General features: G+C 37.1%; 1 protein-coding gene across 1 annotated transcript; it reads right to left on the bottom strand.

Moving 5' to 3' along the window:
• Positions 1-2208: 2208 nt before the first annotated feature.
• On the bottom strand, positions 2209-6957 carry myclb (MYCL proto-oncogene, bHLH transcription factor b). The gene is made up of 3 exons (XM_084422889.1): positions 6609-6957; positions 5501-6090; positions 2209-4414 (listed from the first exon to the last, which is right to left on the bottom strand). The coding sequence occupies exons 2-3, from the start codon at positions 6063-6065 to the stop codon at positions 3768-3770; spliced, it is 1212 nt and encodes a 403-aa protein (XP_084279015.1). The 5' UTR covers positions 6066-6090; positions 6609-6957; the 3' UTR covers positions 2209-3767.
• Positions 6958-18851: the final 11894 nt, after the last annotated feature.

Below are 18851 nucleotides of genomic sequence, written 5' to 3'. Positions count from 1 at the left end.
ATATGGTGAACCTAGCATCAGTATCCTTTGCCTTCATTGAAGTAATGACAGCTTTGAGTTTTCACTCACGTTATCTGATAGGTTGGCGTAGTTTTAATCGTTTAATTTGCAGCTTTGACACCACTGTTGACTTTAACAGGTCGACTCGTGCGCCTTCCGGAAGAACACGGGTATGAATAGCTCTCTTCCGTCTCCATGGCAACTGAGCGTTCTGGGCCAAGGAAAAGAGATGATGATCGTTGCCATTACGACGTGTCAACTAAAAGCGGCTCTCGCTAATGAAACGATCGAATCGACTTCACACACACTCGTACAGGTGTTGATGGAGTAGCACAGCTCTTATGCCACATATAGTAAAATCTTGCTGTTTTCTGGCATTGCTGAGCCAATATGATATGATATGATATAATACTTTATTATCAGTCTGACATTTTTCTTGCAAGACAGTATCTATGCACAAAACATAATATTGTATAAAACAGACGTTATGGTTCATTTTCATAACCAATCACTGCTCTTCTAGTGTCTAGATATTAAAGGGATAGTTCACCCAAAATTGAAAATTCTGCCATAATTTACTCACCCTCAGGTTGTTCCAAACCTGTATACATTTGTTTGTTCTGTTGAACACTAAAGAAGATATTTTGAAGAATGTTGAAAACTGGGGCACCATTGACTTCCATGGTATTTTCCCCTCCTACTATGGAAGTCAATGGTGCCCCAAAACGGTCTGGTTACAGACTTTCTTCCAAATATCTTCCTCTGTGTTCACCAGAACAAATACATTTATACAGATTTGGAACAACTTGAGGGTGAGTAAATGACAGAATTTTCATTTTTGGGTGAACTATCCCTTTAAGAGCTGTCAGAAGATCAAGATGTCTTGAGATCAACTTAATGTCATGCTGATACTGTTCCAAGCCTGTATGACATTAGTCTCAGTCACTATTCAATTTTATTGCATCTTTTTCATACAGAATAATTCACCCAAAAATGAAAATGATCCCATAATTAACTCACCCTCAAGCCATTCTAGGTGGATATGACTCTCTTCTTTCAGTCGAACACAGTCAGAGTTATTTTAAATAATATCCTGGCTCTTCCAAGCTTTATAATGGGAGTGAATAGAGCCTGAGTTTTTGAAGCTCCAAAAAGTGCATCCATCCATCATAAAAGTAATCAATACAGTTCCAGTTGGTTAAAAAATGCCTTCTGAAGCGAAGCAATGGGTTTTTGTAAGAAAAATATCCGTATTTAAAACTTTATAAACTATAATCAATAGCTTCCAGAAACAGCCGTACGCCCGTTCATGAGTGAGTCGAGTTCTGGCAGAAGGGTGACTTCTGACCCGACATATGATGTATGACAAATTTGTTTTCCTCTTTCCTCTGCTCTTCCGCATTCGTCAGTTCTCACCTCAGCTTACGCTACGCCTATGTCATACGTCCTATGCCATACGTAAGGTCTCCTATGGGAGAAAATTTTTTTTTACCACAAACCCATTGCTTCGCTTCAGAAGGCATTTATTAACCCACTGGAGTCATATGGATTACTTTTATGATGGATGGATGCGCTTTTTGGAGCTTCAAAAACTCACTATTCAATTCCATTATAAAGCTTGGAAGAGCCAGGATATTATTTAATATAACTCTGATTGAGTTCGGCTGAAAAACAAAGTCATACACACCTAGGATGGCTTGAAGGTGAGTAAATTATAGTATCATTTTTGGGTGAACTAACCCTGTGGTCACTGAATGGTTCAAGTCATACACATTTGGAAAAACATCTGGAGTCGGTTGCATAAACTTCTTAGACTAATCTTACGAGTTAGTCATCTAATTTTTTTCTTCAAGACTTTTCAGAACTTTTTTGTTACATAAAAGGGTAGAATGGTCTAATTTGAATCAGTAAGACTAATTAACCCTAATTAATTGCTTGTTGGTCAGACTAGCTCTTAAGACACAGCCTTAACTTAGCAGCTGTTGATGCAACATGAGCTAAGAGCTAACAACTAACAACTAAGATGAGTAAATGATGATGGAATCTTCATTTATGGAATAACTTTCACTTTAAATAAGTCTTATTTGGAAAAATTAATGTTAAAACATTTGTTTGTTTTTTGGCTTCTGGATCATTGGTGTATGCAACCAAATCTGAAAGCAGTTAGAGTTCAATTCTACTTAACAAAGAAAGACAAACACGCTGACGTGATTTGAACTGAATTTATTTATTGTTTACCCAATTTTGAGTTTATGTATATCGGCTTGTGAGGTACAGAACACAAAGTGCTTAAACAATGCTGCTGCCATTCTTCTCCCAGTATGACACCTGATGACAAGGGACAAAAGTGAAAAAACAAAAAAAACAATGGTTACTGGTGGCATATGCACCCTGGTTTCAAGTACTGTCAATTTCTGATGGTAACCCTTTTGCCATACAATTTCAAAGCTAAACGAACAAACAGAAGTCACAATGATTGCTGTGAACACATGACCATTTTTTTTTTTTTTTTTGAAATAATTGCATTCTTCTGCATGACGAACTGCAATGTGCATTAAGTTCTGATGGTCATAGTGGGAGATAAGCAAGCATATGCCACCAGTACAACTTTATATTTAAATAGAAATCAAACAATGATACAATCAATTCTGTAAGAAAATATAATTAGTACAAAATTCTTTCAGCATTCTCTTTCTGCCACAAGAGCGATATTAAGCCAAAGAAATTTCAGAACACAAAGGAATAGGCAGTGAAAAACAGCATAAAGTGGCTAGTGATGAAAATGAAATGTTGATAGTGTTGTTTTATTTAACTTTTTGATTTTTTTTTAACTTTTCTTAACAAAAATAGAAACTTTGAGATACTCTAGGGAAGGCAGGTGGGCCAACCAAGGTTTAGGACAAATGACAGAAAAATAGAAAATAAAGTCTATTAACAGTGCTGATTTTCATATTCAAAACACAAAGTATGTATTTTTACACAATGTCCTGTACATCACTACTATTATATACATATGTCCAAAGAATTTGCCAGTTTATATACACTGCAAGGCTGTACTGGACACTGTCCTGAATGTTCAAGATAAGAATAATATACAATAACAGAGGAACAAACAAAAAAACATGGAACACAATATAACAAAAGTAACAGTGATGCAACTTCCTGTCTGTTAAACTTACACTGTCATCATGTGGCAATGGTGGCACACAGCTCTCCTAAAATTTAGGTTAATTTAGGTAACAAAATGGATCAAAGACACTTAAATATCTTTAACCAGATGAATTCTATATCCTGCCACAAAAAAAAAAAAACCTTGACGGTTTAGGAGATCAATTACACGTGCATATAAATTGCTACATTTCAAATAACGCCTAATTTGGCATGCTAATTCAATTAAATAATACTTCCCCGCCAAAATACTTTAGCTTTTGCGAGAGAATTTAAGAGAACACACATTCAGGGTCTAAATCGTTAAATTTCTAATGAAAATGTCAGAAATAATGACCCTCTTTGGAAAATTGTTTGAAACTTATTAGGGTCAAGTAGGATCCACTTGAGAACACCAGTACCGCAGCTTTCACAAGTACGTCCCCCTCCCCCAGTTGTGAAGGCAAATGTGCAAAGAACGAAAACAGAAGAACTAATCTCAAAATATAGTGTCCGTTCCATTAAATATCCCCAAGTGGAACTAAAAAAAAAAAAAACAAAAAAAAAAAACACACAGCTCTACACAGTTCCTATTGAAATCATGGCTGGACTAAGAAGGTTTATGCACGTTTCAGTTCAGCGAGTCTCCGTAGTAACTGCTGTTGCCTGCTTTTCAGCTGCTTCTTCTCCTGGGCCTTCTGTTTGTCGCTGACATGCAGCGTTCGCAGGTATTCCGTGGCCTTGGTCAAGATCACAACTTTGGGTGTCTTTGGACAGTCAGCCAGGCCTGGGATTTCATCCCGTAGGGCCAGAAAGCGCGAGCGTAGGTCATTGCGTCTCTTCCGCTCCAAGTAGTTGTGTGTCTTACGCTTGTCCGTGTCCTCACAGTCTGAACTCTGAGGGCTGGATGGTTGGGATTTGAAGTGGAAGGATGAGTGTGTTGGAGAAGCGGAGACAGTCTGAGTTTGGGCAGGGACTGAGGGGGAAGGTAGGGGAGGGTTTCTTTCAGGGGTTTGGGGTGTTGAACCCATTCTTGGCTGCAAGGTCTCTTGTCTGATCTTCTTGCGAGGCGGCTCCTCTTCAGGATAACTGTCGGGCGAGCGGGCAGCATAGTTGTGCTGTTGCTGGTGAATGGAGATGTGGAAACGCTTCATGCAAGGGTCATAAGGGTCTGCATGAACCGTAATGGTCACCGGTTTGCGGGCGTTCACCAAGCGTGACTTGTTCTGCTTATGTTCCACCGTTACTACATCAATCTCTTCATCATCTGAAAGAACAACAGAAAAAAATACTTCAGCTTACATATGTCTGGTTTTGCATCCATTGTAGACAGATCATGTGCAATGCTGCATTCTCTTTTGCAGCCTTTTTCCAAATGTACCTTTCCATCCACCAATTAGCGCACTCTAAAACCCATTCAGATCTATGGGCCACAAAACTACAGAATGAATATTGTTTCTATTATTTCCGTATTTTTAGCAAGAGGAAAGTAAATGAGGCTTTGATATGCAATAATGAACTTGGAGTCACCTCTGATGTGTATTTTGATAAGAGAAGCATCTGTTCTGAGTTCCATCTACTCAGATTTCACTATGCAATTACTTCCGTCATTGAGCACAAAGGCAAAGCCAAATATTTTTGTTGCAAAATCAGAAATTCATTATTAAAAAGAACAGTTCATCCAAAAATGTAAAGCCACCTCTTGTTTTTTGGTCCATACAATGTAAGTCAATGGGGTCTAATGTTGCTTTGGACACCATTGACTTTCACTGTAAGGTGAAAAACAGCTGAAACATTCTTCAAAATATCTCCTGTGTTCTGCAGAAGAAAGCTTTAGAACAATTTTTTATTTTGGGTGAAATTTAAGCCTTTAAATTGCACGTGCCCTTAAAATTAAATTATAGAAGAATCAACTAGGCTACTACTGTCAGCTTCATACTGACTGTTCATTCATGGACAATTGAGTGACCCTGACCACTTTAGGATTCAAGTACCCTTATTATTGCTGTCTGCTGCTGATCATGAACTAGTAGGCACCAGCCACAAGTAAAACAATGTCTCCTTTTGTTTCACTTGGGGAATGTGGAAGCACAGCACACTTTTACATTCCACATATATTAAGTAGAATTCAAGGTGAAATGCCAACCTAAATCCCATGGCACCAATGGAACTTTTCTATTCAGGTAGGCTATGTCAGGTTTTGGCGTAGTTAAGTGCATAAATGTATGGAAACTACTGCACAGAATGATCACATATATCGAGATGTCTCTCAGGTGTCAACACAGCTGCAAATTTACCCGTACACTTCAAGGTCTACAACACGGTTAAGTAAATAAGTGAGTCTCGTGCTTACCCGAGGAGTCGGTGCGAGATTCTGACCCGGACGACACCTGTTTCTTGCAGCTGCTGCTCAGGGGGAAAGTAAGGACAGCTGCTGGATCCACGCAATCTGTCGCGAAGCTGTTGAGAACAGGAGCGTCCACTGGGACGCACTGCGCTTTGCTGGAGAGTTTCGACTGAGCCGAGCAGGACAAACGCTCGCTGACAACTTTCTCCAGCTGCTGGGTGGCGAAACTGCTCCACATACAGTCCTGAATAATGATGGAGCTCAAGTTCTCCAGAGTCTCCTCCGCATTGAGTTTGCAGTGTCCCTCCTGCTCGTCGTCCTGCCCCAAAAACTGGGACACCCACTCTAATCTGTCCCCTGGAGATGGACCGGTGCCTTCCAGTATCCTGACAGGCGACATGGGCGGGGTTGGCACGAGCTCGAATTTCTTCCAAATGTCCTCGCTTGGTGCGGTTGATTTGAAAAAGTCTTCGTCCAAGTTGTGGTCGTCGTAGAAGTAGTGTTGATATTGGTCGTATTCCTCCATTTCCCACTTTTTATTTCGCGATGCGTTTGCACTGATTGCTGGCATTGGTGTCCTCCTTAGAGATCAAGATCTGAAAACCACAATTGATCCGATTTAAAAAAACAATCCGATCTTATGGTGCTCTGTGAGAGATAATTAACTCAAAGCTCTTTGTTTTATTTTCAATGAGCTTCTAGTACATTATATAATTACAGTTAATTGGTGTTGTTTTATCTTGCAAGTATTTAATATATAATATTATTAAATGATTCTGAATAATATAGCCTGCATTAATTTAATATATGCATGCAAATTTATTATTTTTTTTATTTTTTTATAACTCAAGCAGTCCAAAAAAAAGACATATTATAAAGTATTATGGTCTCCATGCAGTTCTACTTTACGTTACAAAACTTGTTTCGCAACACATAACGTTACTTCTATTACATAACACAACGATGTAATGCTTCATGTAAGTGCATATAGCCTACTACTACGAGTGTATACTGTCATCAACAGTTGCTCTATTCGTCAGCAAAACGCCTTACTTTTTCTCAAAAACGATTAAGATAACCCACACAAATTAGGCGTTCCTTAACAACCACTTACCGTAATACAGGAGCCGAGAGTCAGTATTGCATGTCATTTGAGACACGAAAATGAGGTGTTGCAGTTCACCGGTGAGCTCCAGACAAATGTTTTGCAGAAAAGGCTTTCATGTCAACAAGTTAAGAAAGCGTCGTAAGCGGTGTGCTGAATAATCCCTGTCTTGTGTTCGTTTTCCAGGCGTGGTTTTGTATTATCCGGCTGTTGTTTATAAGTTAAGTTGCGAGGATGTTTGCACATTTGCAGTCCGCCTATTCATGTAAACTTCGCTTTTCTCTGCTCCCTTTATAGCGACTGTGTGGTCCCTTCCCTAGCCGCGGCTTGCGCTCACTAGTATGGACACCTGAAACGAGTACCGCACTATATTACCCAGCCAAAGTAGTGGTGGATTTGCATACAGGGCGGGTACTATGGCGTAACCACGCCCATCATTTAAAGCGGCAGATTTACATTTCAGAGGTTCATTTGAGATTTGGGCGTCTCTGGATAAATTCAGATGTTGATTGAGAAAAGTGTCATATAGACATTGCTGTTTCAGATTTGAGGGACTGTATTTCAGCTCAACAACGAATTGATATATGAAAGAATAAAATATAAAAATGCATTTTACACTATAAGAAATTAAGCAGGGCTCATAAACATGCCACATAATTTGACTATAAGTTAAGTTATTCAAAATGTAGATTATTCTGTTGTAATATCTTGAACATTATTATGTAGCTTGTATTTGAGGTGGATTTGATTGCAACGGCCATAATTGTTCAGATGATAGATTTGATTCAGATTTCAGTTGATTCATTTAACTGCATTAGTGTTTGTAAGTGTTTAGTGTGTGTCAGTGATTATTATAATAATTAATGGATAATATATTTTTTTTATTTGACTTGTTTTAAAGTATAAATATCTAAACATCCCTAAAACAAGATAAATGTACATGCTGGCATAAGATAAAACTTATTTCTACAGAATATATCTGTGTTTTTGTTATTTTTAATTTTTTATTCCATTGGCAAAAAAAAAAAAAAAAAATTGGCATAATAAAAAACTTGTTTTAAGATGTTTACATAGGCTACACAAAATTATGTTTCCAAAAAAAAGAGTTTCATATGGTTGGAACAAATTGCCATGAAAACCAATTCCTGGGCGCCACATAATAAAAATTAAAATAATAATTTCTGACACTGCAAAATATAATCAGACAAGTGCAGTGAAACATTAGCCAATATCTTGCTTTGTTTATGTCTTGCACACAACCCATAATTTTCAATTTGCATATGCTGCCTGTATTCAGGGTTGAACTACACATTGTTGTATTATTATTTGTGAGTGAAAGAGTCATATCCAGCCCATTTTGCCTGTGCTAATTTAGCTCAAGATGATAATTATTGCCAGACAGCTTAATGAATTGCTGGCGGTGCACAAGCTGTACTTGTGTGACAATACTGTTTCTTATGGCTGTACCACGTGTCCTCTTTTCCAACAATGTCCCATATGGCAAATCTGTGCATTAGGAAGTAAGTAATCGCTGACTAGTGTCTCAATTCAGTGTCTATCATCTCCTTTCTTTACATCTTAATTTAAGACATTGACCTTACACAGAACAAAGGCTCTTCCCAGTGATTGACGAATCTCCCTGGAGAGATGTAGCCTATCTTTCTTTCTCTGGCTTTATGGTCTTTTTATAAATTTGCTTAGCCTTTTCGACCCACCCTTTTGATCCAATTGTCCCATACAAATGCTCAAGAGTTTATAGGAGGCTGGTCAATGACATCAGGCTGGGTGAGTTCAGTTGGTTTGCTTTGACAAAAGAATTGCATTGACGATCCCCTCTCAGGTGCAGTGTCCATCTTTATATATATATATATATATATATATAATATAGATGTACACTATAGTTTCATTTGCTAAGGTGCATGCTATGTATCATCTGCGAATGATGAGAAAACTGTGCACGTGACCTTAAAATGAAAATTTAAAAGGCAGAATTATGGCTCTCTAGGGAAATGACAATTTTTAGGGCTCCGAGATGGACCCTCACAGGTACATGCATGATCACACTATTTGTCTTTTGCTTTAAAAAAGGATGTCCTGCAGGCAATGAAGCTGGTGCTTTTGTGTCACTGGGGAGTGGGGACAAAGCCTTGAAGAAGTGTGTGTGTGTGTGTGTGTGTGTGTGTGTGTGTGTGTGTGTGCGTGTGTGCGTGCGTGTGTGTGTGTGTGTGTGTGAGAGAGAGAGAGTGCATGTGTGTGCGTGCATGCGTGTGTGTGTGTGTGTGTGTGTGTGTGTTTGTCTGTAGACTGGCAGAGGTTCTTAAAACATTAGCATGCTGTTATCATATACTAGAGGTGCTAATTAAGAAGTTTGCCCTCAAAGGTGTACACTGGTTACCAGTGGAGAAATTAGAAATATACAGTAGAAAGGCCATAGCTTCACTATTATGGCCTGTTTTATGCTTAGGCCATTGATTATTATTTCTGTAACACTTTTTCTTCTGGCAGGCATGAATTGTGCAATAAATAAATAAATAAACACACTGACGAAGAGTCCAGTGCCATTTCTAGCTCTTTTGACCTGGGCCTAAGCAGCTGCCCAGAATATTCTAGCAACCACATAGCAACATGCTTAAAGGCACATAAAATGCCTTAGCAACGCCCTGGCGACCGCTCACACCAACCTGCCAGCAGTTTTACATGCGCATGCACTCAGTTTCTTTAAAAAAAAAAGTTTTTCTGAAACTAATTATCAGATGCAGAAAAGTTTCTCTGACCATTCGTACACTGAAAAAATTGGTGACATCTAAATTAGCTGATTTTATTAAGTAAAAAAAATATTGTTTAACATTGTTGCATCAACAATACATTAATTTATACCAGCAACACAAATTGTTATGGGTTAAATCAGGTAGAAATGGCTCTTTAAGGTAACAATTGCAGCTTATCACTTTTTACAGTGTAGCCAAAAAATGCTCTCTCTTATAGGCTTTTTCTTGTTTTCTTTACTGCTGTTGTGGTGTTAAATGGGATGATATGTAATGGTTAGATATGGGTTTAATATGTAATACATTTGTGGTGATATAAACACACAAAAATGCAATCCTGTCTTCCAACATTCTCTGTATATCTAAACTCTCTTTGTTGCTCTAATGCTTACTGAAGTGCACCTATCAAAGGCTGGCATCACGAATTCCCCGTAGCCTGACCCTTGAGCGAATAGGTTGACTGAGCAGGTTGAATACCACCTGATGCCTTTTTAATCACATGAGGAAGAGAGCAGGGAATCCTCCCTATAGGTCTAATGAAAGGTCAAGGTCCCGTGATCTTCTTGACCAACAGGGTGGATACCTGTCCCTTTGATCTATTAGCATCTTGCACACTTTGCCCCACCCAGAACCCTTTAATCAAATCTGGACAACTGGCAGCAACAGACAAGTCAGCAAAAAAAAAAAAAAAAGAACATCTATTGCACTTGACAATAAAAATGCATAACAGTCGACTGTGTACATTTAGCATGTGTTAAAAAATTTAAGATATAAAAGACTCAATATACAGAACTGTGATGGGTCATGCAGGGACTTCTGGATGCATCTAGCAAGGGGGCGTTTACATAACACTGTTTTCAACTAAATATTTAATTTAACACTTTTTATGCGTTTTGGCCATTCATTTACAGAACAACAGCATTTTTGGGGCCTGAAAATGCTAACTTTTAAACCAGGCTTGTGTTAAAAATTATACTTTTAACGTCTCCGTGATAAACAATAAAACAACAACGTGAATTTGTAAAAAGGCGAAACTTTTCAAAATTGAATAAAAAAATCCGTACCCTAAACAATAGGGTTATTCATATTTTTACTTATTAAAAATATTATTCCAACAATATTTTAATGTAGGCCTATTTAAAATCATTTAAAAATATATGCATATTTAAAATAAATATCATAAATATTGTAACATTACTATATTAATTAAAAACAGCCTTTTAGAATTGTATATAATATTTAATTGTATATGATTATAAAAGGTGTAGCCTACCAAATAATTCGACACAAAATACTTAATATACACAAATGTAAGAGGAAGTGATACAGAGGCTTCCTGGAATGCAAAATAAATGGTAAGTTAATTCATATTTTTAATTCATAAAAGAAATATGACTCTAAAAATATATTAAAAATATTTTAAATATTGTAAATTTATTGTAAAAAATAAAAAGTAGTCTATTTAAATTAAATACAAATTTTCCTTATTTGTTATAAGTTATAGCTTGTTAAAAAAAAAAACATAAAAAAAGCTTAATACAGGGGCTTTTGGGAATGCCTCTTAACATAATTTTTGCTTAAAAATATGATTTTAACACTGTTTCAAAATATTTAAAATAACTATTAAAACCATTTTAAATACTGTAAAAGTATTGTAAAATGAAAGAAAGAAGTCTTTTTAAATGTAATGTAAATTGTAATTCAGCAATGTTAGCACTTTTATTTTTCCATTAAAATAACATACTTTTTTACAGAGCTGATTGAAGGAATCTTATGCATATGCAAATACATGAGATGTCATTAAATACACCTAAATCCCTCCTCCAGGAGGGGCCCACAAGGAAGTATGTGAATTCGAATTTGAGGTTAAATAGCTCTCCTGGTGACTCTTTATTGCTTCCCATTGGTTGGGTTTTAAAAGATGCGCAAGCCAATCCCAGCCAACCCATCACCTGCTGTGTGCATATGCAAATGAGGGTTGTTTGTGGGTGGGTTGACATCACTTTGAGATGTATGTGAGATTGATGTCAGAGGAAAAGTGAGAGCCAAGATTTCTCAGCTTGAAAGCAGATTCTGGTAAAGGTATATTTATTTAAATATTCTTTATTGGTACAATATGCAAATTAACTAGTTTTTAATTAAAATATTTTATCATACATTTTTGCATTCTACTGGAATTTTAAGTAGCCTATTATAATGTTATATTTGAATGAAGTTATATTTTGCCTACCCCTGCGTTTGTGATGAATAGCTCTAATAATTTAATAGGTGCTATAACATTTGCATGATTCAGATGGTGATGCAGTGTGAGATGCATTTGGAAAAGATTCTTACAGTTGCATAGGTTTTTGAATCGTTTAGTGCTTCACAGCAAATACACAGATGTTTATGGCCATGTGCTTGCATAAATAAAAGGTATCCATAAGCAATAGTCACTGCTGATGCCTGACCAGCATCTGAGAACTAAACAAACACTGATAGTGCAGGAACATTGCTATTTCATCCATGTAGCATCTGTTTGCAAATCACAAATGTACCACCATTCCTTTTAAAATCTTTCTTTTGTGTTTGTGGATTTGAATATGTGATTTTTTGCACTAAATTCAAAGAATGATATTCAGAAACAATTCCATGCTTCTCATGAATATATAAGCAGCCCAACGAGAGGTCCAGCCATGGAGGTTTTGTCCAGCAGCAACTATTGACCAGCAGGGATGAATGTGAGTGGGAGGGTCACATGGCCCCTTTGATTGATAGATGCTCATTAATTGGAAAGGGTGTAGGATTTTTTACCGCATTCTTCCAAGACTCAGCCCTGGGAGAAAGCCGGCTGTCAGCTCAGTTCTGGGTACGGCGTGTACTTGTTGCAAACTGCACCTTGGCAGCAGAAATCGGATGAGAGAGACTGAAAAAGAGCGTGCGAGAGAGAGAGAGAGATGATAGATGGAGATGGAGAAAGAGAGGTGGTGCATTTCACAACAGCCACTGAGTGAAAAGATTTCATAACCACTATCTGGCAGTGACAGAAATGCTTCTAAATAAACAAAGTGAGCAGCAAGTATTTGACCGTTTATTGCCGTTTCAGATATTGTTCCCCTGAAGCAGGTATTTGCATATGAGTCGCACTGCAGTATACTTGCAATTTTAGTTAATTTTGCATAATTAATATTTGCATAAGAATGTAATGACATGTGACCACTGTACTAAGGTACTCTTCAGGTTCTGCCTGGGTCATTCAGGTACAAAGCATTCAGGATATTACTATAGGATATTGTCTTTTTTAAACTTCAGTTGAGACAGGATTTGCATGCCATGTCTGTTGCAGCCAATGGATACTTCTCCTTTCCACCATTTAAAAAAGCAAAAGAGGAAGCACAGCATCAAATTCATAACTTAAATTTTAACGTGTATGTTTGTGGCTCAGGTTTTGTGTACATTGTGGAGACCAGCCAAATGGTCCCAATGAGGAAAACATCTCAAAGTTCCCCTATTATGCTATTTAAAAGGTTCCTAATTTTGTTTTGGAGGTCATTTTTACATGCATCCAAGGTCAAAAACAGTTTTTGTTTTCTCATAATATAAATTGCACATCTCCTCATGTCTCAAAGAGTCTGAAAACGGTTAGTTTGAAGATTCAGTTTCTCTAAACCCCTCCTTTTTGCGGGCTTACTCTGCTTTGATTGGTCAGACAACCCAGTTGTAATTGTCGTTGGTTTCACCGTATCATTTCCAGCCTGAGTCCTCGTCCTTTTGAAGTGCATGCAAAGTGGATTCGCAGCACTGAAAACAACATCTTCTTGACATGTCGACAACGTGAACCAAACTCTTTGGGCAATATTATACACCCGGTGCAATGCATCGCCAGGCATCACAAGTGTCTTTTGCTAGTTTCAGCCCGATGCAGTTATCATTTTCACGTCCTGCGCCACGTTTTTAAATAACAAATGCATTTGCGCGCCCATGATTCTGGTATAGGTGTTATAGGTCTGAAACCAATAGGTATAGGTACCTGTAGGTGTGTTCAATCGCATTGTTGGCGCGTTGCTATTTTGAGGCAACTGAAATAGACTGCACCATTGAACAACTGAAACCTGGTCTAAAATCAATGGCGAAATATTCTTCTGTTATTTAAGCACATTAGTAATGTGCGCCTATAGGCTGGTCCACAACGCGCGTACACTTTGTCACGGAGATGGTCTGCTCGCACGCTTTAACCTTGCGCACGAGCAGATCCGTTTCCTCGCTAATGCAAATTCCGCCATGTAAATAGCGAATCCGCCATGGCACGAGCGCATCTGGCTTTTAAAGGGAATGGGAGATGAGACTCTGATTGGTTTATTGTATGTTACGCCCAAAACACACCAATTACCATTGATCTTTAAAATTTTGCAGATCTTTTACATTCACAGACAGCTATACACTGCATTAAACTGTAATATATATCAAAAAAAACCTGTGTATGTGACTTTTTGTAAAACTGCATATTATGTGAAAATGAATTAATGAATGAATAAATAAACAACTAAAATATATATATATATATATATATATGTGTGTGTGTGTGTGTGTGTGTTTACAAAAATAGCCTTATTATAATGGAAGTCTATGCTGCAAATGTTCAATGAGTGGCCCAATGACTTCCTTTGTAACTGCATTTCTGTCAACACATACTTTGTTGTGAATCAAAAGAAGTGAATTGTTTATATTTTCAGTGCATTTTTGTTTTATTTGTATAATACATAATTTAGAGCATATATACAGCCTTTCCTCATCTAGTCTTTTCTTGAATTTTCTCTATTCATACATATTTTTTCCCTTTGTGTTTCAAATCAGTAGCCAACAACATCCGCCATATGCATTTTAACACAGCCTTCTTCTTGCACTGCTGAACACTTGGAACTAGGAGACTTTGCTCAAACTACAGGTTTGCTCAAACTACAAACAACAAAAAAAACTAGGGTTGTTGTACACGTTCATGCATGTTAGAAAAGGTTTGTACTTTTGTTTCTATGTAGAATTGACTGTGTATATGTCTATTCAATGGAACAGAAGGGAGTGATTACAAAGCCATCTCCTCCATATCCTGGTTCAGGCTGGCCCTTGCTTATCCCCACCCACTCCTCTCCGAGATCTTCTGCTGGCTCTGCAGTCTTGGTCTTTGCAGTCTGCCAAGCAGTTACCCACCCACCTGCTTACACATACGGATTTACATCTACAAATTAAGCACTTGAACATACTCACAGCTTATTAGAGGCATACCATATAATTTGACTGTGAAATCACTGTTTTGATTTGAAAGGGATAGTTCAGCCAAAAATGAATGTTTTGTCATTATTTACTCGCCCTTATGTCATTCCAAATGTGTGTGCAGGTTTTTTTTTTTTGTTGTTGTTTATGTGGAAAACAGAAATAAAAATGTGTACAGCTTGTGCTCAACAAATACCTCATCAGTTGAATAATCATGTGGCAAATGTCCATGTTTGTTTAATGTAATCAAACTGTTTCTATTGAAATGATCACAATCACACTGAACCGATGTGATTTTCCTCTGACTAAAAACTTGGCTATACACTGACATAATGTTATTTTTTCAGAATAAAATGTAACCATTGATAGGATGATTTCTTAAAATATTAACATATTGAAATTGTTCTTTTCTCTTTACACTTGTTTTGTATATACACTCATTGCCCACTTTATATGGTACATGTTCAACTGCTCATTAACGCAAATATCTAATCAGCCAATCACATGGCAGCAGCTCAATCTCTGAGGTATGTTTCCAGCACCTTGTTGAATCTGTGCCACAAAGAATTAAGGGATTTCTGAAGGCAAAAGGGGGTCCAAAACCGGCAGGTGTACCTAAAGTGACTGTTGAGTGTGTGTGTGTGTGTGTGTGTGTGTGTGTGTATATAGATATATATATGATAAATGAGTTATGGCATAACATTCACTACATAACATTTTATTAAATTACTTTAACTCATCAAAGTTAAAATGTCTTCTAAAGACTGGTTTATGGTTGTTACTGTTCTTGTTTATGATGTTTACTGTTATTTTATGAGTTTTTGTCCTTTTACAGCCACTGTCAATGTTTTACAGACAAGAGCTGCATGAAGATTCTTCAAATAAAATCTCCAACAGAAAAAATATGAGCTCTCAGATAAATTTGGAATGACTAAATGAATAAAATTTTTAGTTTTTGTTGAAAGCACCCAAATGTAGCCTGACATCTAGGCTAAAACAAGGCAAAATTTGGGCTGACAGTGAAAATTTTATAGACGTCTCACCATAACCCAAGAATAGACTAGTCATCATTTAGATGTCAAAGAAATTAAACCAAACACCTTGTAACCACTGTTGACTTTGCTTACATGATGGAATATCATACATCTCGCACATTACTTTGGCAAAAACGACGTGTAACCAAATTCAAGGTTATTTTGGCATGATGTGGGTTAGCCAGACTGTTTTTGGTCTATATATTTTTTGATTGATTACTTTCTTATCCCCTTAGGGAAGTTTTGTTTGCTTGTGTTTCAGCATGCGTACATACAAGACCAACAATATACATAAATACAGAAAAAAAAGGGAAAAAAACCATGAATCATCACTGAGACCCGCTCAGTAAACAACAACACTATCTTCCATTTAACAATTTAACTGCATGTGGCAGGAAGGACTTTTTCCCCCTATTTAAAAAAATTGCTAGCATCCTAAATCTTCGACCTGAGGGTAATCTCTCAAATTTATCGAACAGAGGATGCCTGTTATCTGATATGATTTTTGTTGCTTTACTAAGGCATCTGGTTTGATGAATTTGTTCAAGACCTCTCAAAGGGATACCAATTAGTTTACTCGCAATACTCAAGACTTTCCTTAGCGAACTCTTTTGTTCCACTGTGACATTTCCAAACCAACAAGTAATACAAAATGTAAAAACGCTTTCAATAAAAGAATGATAAAACACTCTAAGGATTGAGACGCTTACATTAAATGACAACATCTTCCTAAGGAAGTATAGTCTTTGCTGTCCTTTTTTGTTTACAGCCTCAGTCCATTTATCCCACCTCAGTTTGTGATCAAAGACAACCCCAAGATACTCATTAACACTCTGAATTGACTCCCCTTTAATAGTGGTCACACTCACTGAAGACTCCTTCAGTGAAGGTTTGACATGTCACACCAAAAACTAAATTCATTTAAAACAGGTCCATGACTGTCCTTGTCCCCCTGAAGGAGACTAACTAATGCAGTATCATCTGCAAATTTGATAAAAAATTCTCACCTATAAACTATAAAAAATATAGTTAACCTAGACGGTGAAATGACGGCTATTGCTTGCTGGGATATTTGTTTGTGAATGATAAAGGTCTATGTGAAAAAAAAAAAAAAAAAAAAAGGGACAGGAAGGAATTTGAGACCGAGATTGGGTTAAATGACGTCCCTGGTGCGTCTGTACATGATAGGAACCTCTTTCCTCCTGGTCACCTCCTCAGCATTCCTGGAAATCCATGCAGCAGCCAAAAAAGAGTGATTACATCATTGATTTGATGCCATCTTCGTTTGATCAAACAGACCGCTGTTCATTTACAAATGGATTGCAGACATGCTCATATGACCTGACAAAATTAATCAAACTGCCAGCAAAAAAGCCACAAAACCACAAAGGTCAGAATAACTTTGTAGAAGAATCTGCATACAGAAATCTTACACTGGTAATATGAGTGAAGGTCGTGGATATGATTAACATGGCAAAACGGTGCCGAGAGCCTCACAATTTAAATTTTAAATAAATTAATGACGCTTCAAAAGCCTAGAAAAAACAAGATATGCATATAATGGATTGTTGCACTGGTAAAAATTACATTCTGTTATAATTTACTCGCCCTCTTTAATCATTAACTTTTATCTAAATGAGGAACATCACAAGACATTTATCATAGAAGCCAACTATATGTAAGCCGTATTTCCCACATTGATTTCCTGGTTAATCTCATGTGCCCCTTTTTACAGCTAACTGGATAAATAGCCTCCATTCCAAAAGGAACGGCCTTTCAGCAATGGCCTACTGGAATGCAGCGGGTGTTAACAGAGGAGCTGCGCATCCTGGCCTGCAGTCTGCTCAAAATCAAGATTAGCAGGCTCTCACAAAGAGCAGCGTTGAGCCAGGAAGGTCCAGATGACCTGACGTGACCTATAGACAAAGATGCCCTCTTCAAAGAGCTGGACCCTTGTATATCAACACTGCATATATAATGGCAGAGCAATCTGGCCTCTGAATGTAATAAAGAGTTTCAGCAATGCCCACAAACATCAGCTCAATGTCAGGTTGTAACACGTTTACATTGTAAGTGGATACATGCAGTTGTTCAACATAAAGATGTCCTGCTGGCCAAGAGCCAGTGGGAAAGCTCATGCGTTGATTGTCTGGCTACCTGTGGATCCAAAATTTTGTCAAAGATTTAGCCATGCACACAGAATGTAAGTGCAGATTAAAGTATCAACTCAATACTGACATTATGTAAAGATTGATCCTCAAAATCAAATATTAGATTAAATACTAAAGAGGGTTCAAGTATAGTTGAAAGGCTATAATTAGCTGCTCATTTTATCCTCAAAGACTGACCAAAAAATACATTTACAGTTATTATTTTTTTTAAATTGCTCAAGCAATTTCTCAAACAATGGCTCCTTTTCTCTAAACTCTACACACAATCCCGCAAAACAAGCACACAATATTCAAAACATCACACACAAAACTATTTTAACTTCTAAAAAGGGTGTTTTTGTATAGTAACTACACACAAACCATCAAAGGACATATGCACGCACAAATACACATGGATTGTGTAAGCTATTGTGAAGCTGCTTTGAAACAATCTGTACAAAGCGCTATAGAAATCAAGGTGACGACTTATATGCATATTCAGTATATATTTACAAAGTAAACAGAAATACAAGGGTGAAAATTTGGATACATCACTGAGTTTATTAGGTATGAGGGAATGGTTTCACTGAGTTGGCCTCAAGTACCACTTTTAGTGTGTACGCTATTTAAAAAAAAAAGAAAGTAAAAAGTAATTTTTTTTAGTTCAGTCATAACACTATGTTTTACATGACTAAAACAATTCAATTTAGATGTTGCCATATGAAGTATATTTGGGTTATGACATTTTTAGAGCCTATATATAATTGAAATATCTGCAGCTTTTGGTTTGGGAATTTTGCTGATATTAAAACTTACGGAGACTTACAGGGTCTTGTTTAGTGAGATTCCCCACAGTCTCCCATATTGCAAATAAAAATTCTAGGCTATAAAAGAAAGTGGTACAAGAGAAATCTAGCCTTTCACTTTAGTAGTAATCACAAGCTCACCCTCTTATTGAACAAGGGCACAAACATTTTTACAACTGAAAGGCACATCATGACATAATCTCCTCTCAACTGTGTTTCTGATGCATTGCTTATGTGTTTCTTCAAATTA

This window comes from Rutilus rutilus, assembly GCF_951802725.1.
Source record: "Rutilus rutilus genome assembly, chromosome: 11".
In the NCBI taxonomy this organism is placed as follows: domain Eukaryota; kingdom Metazoa; phylum Chordata; class Actinopteri; order Cypriniformes; family Leuciscidae; genus Rutilus; species Rutilus rutilus.
This window is presented reverse-complemented; position numbering and strand designations above follow the sequence as displayed.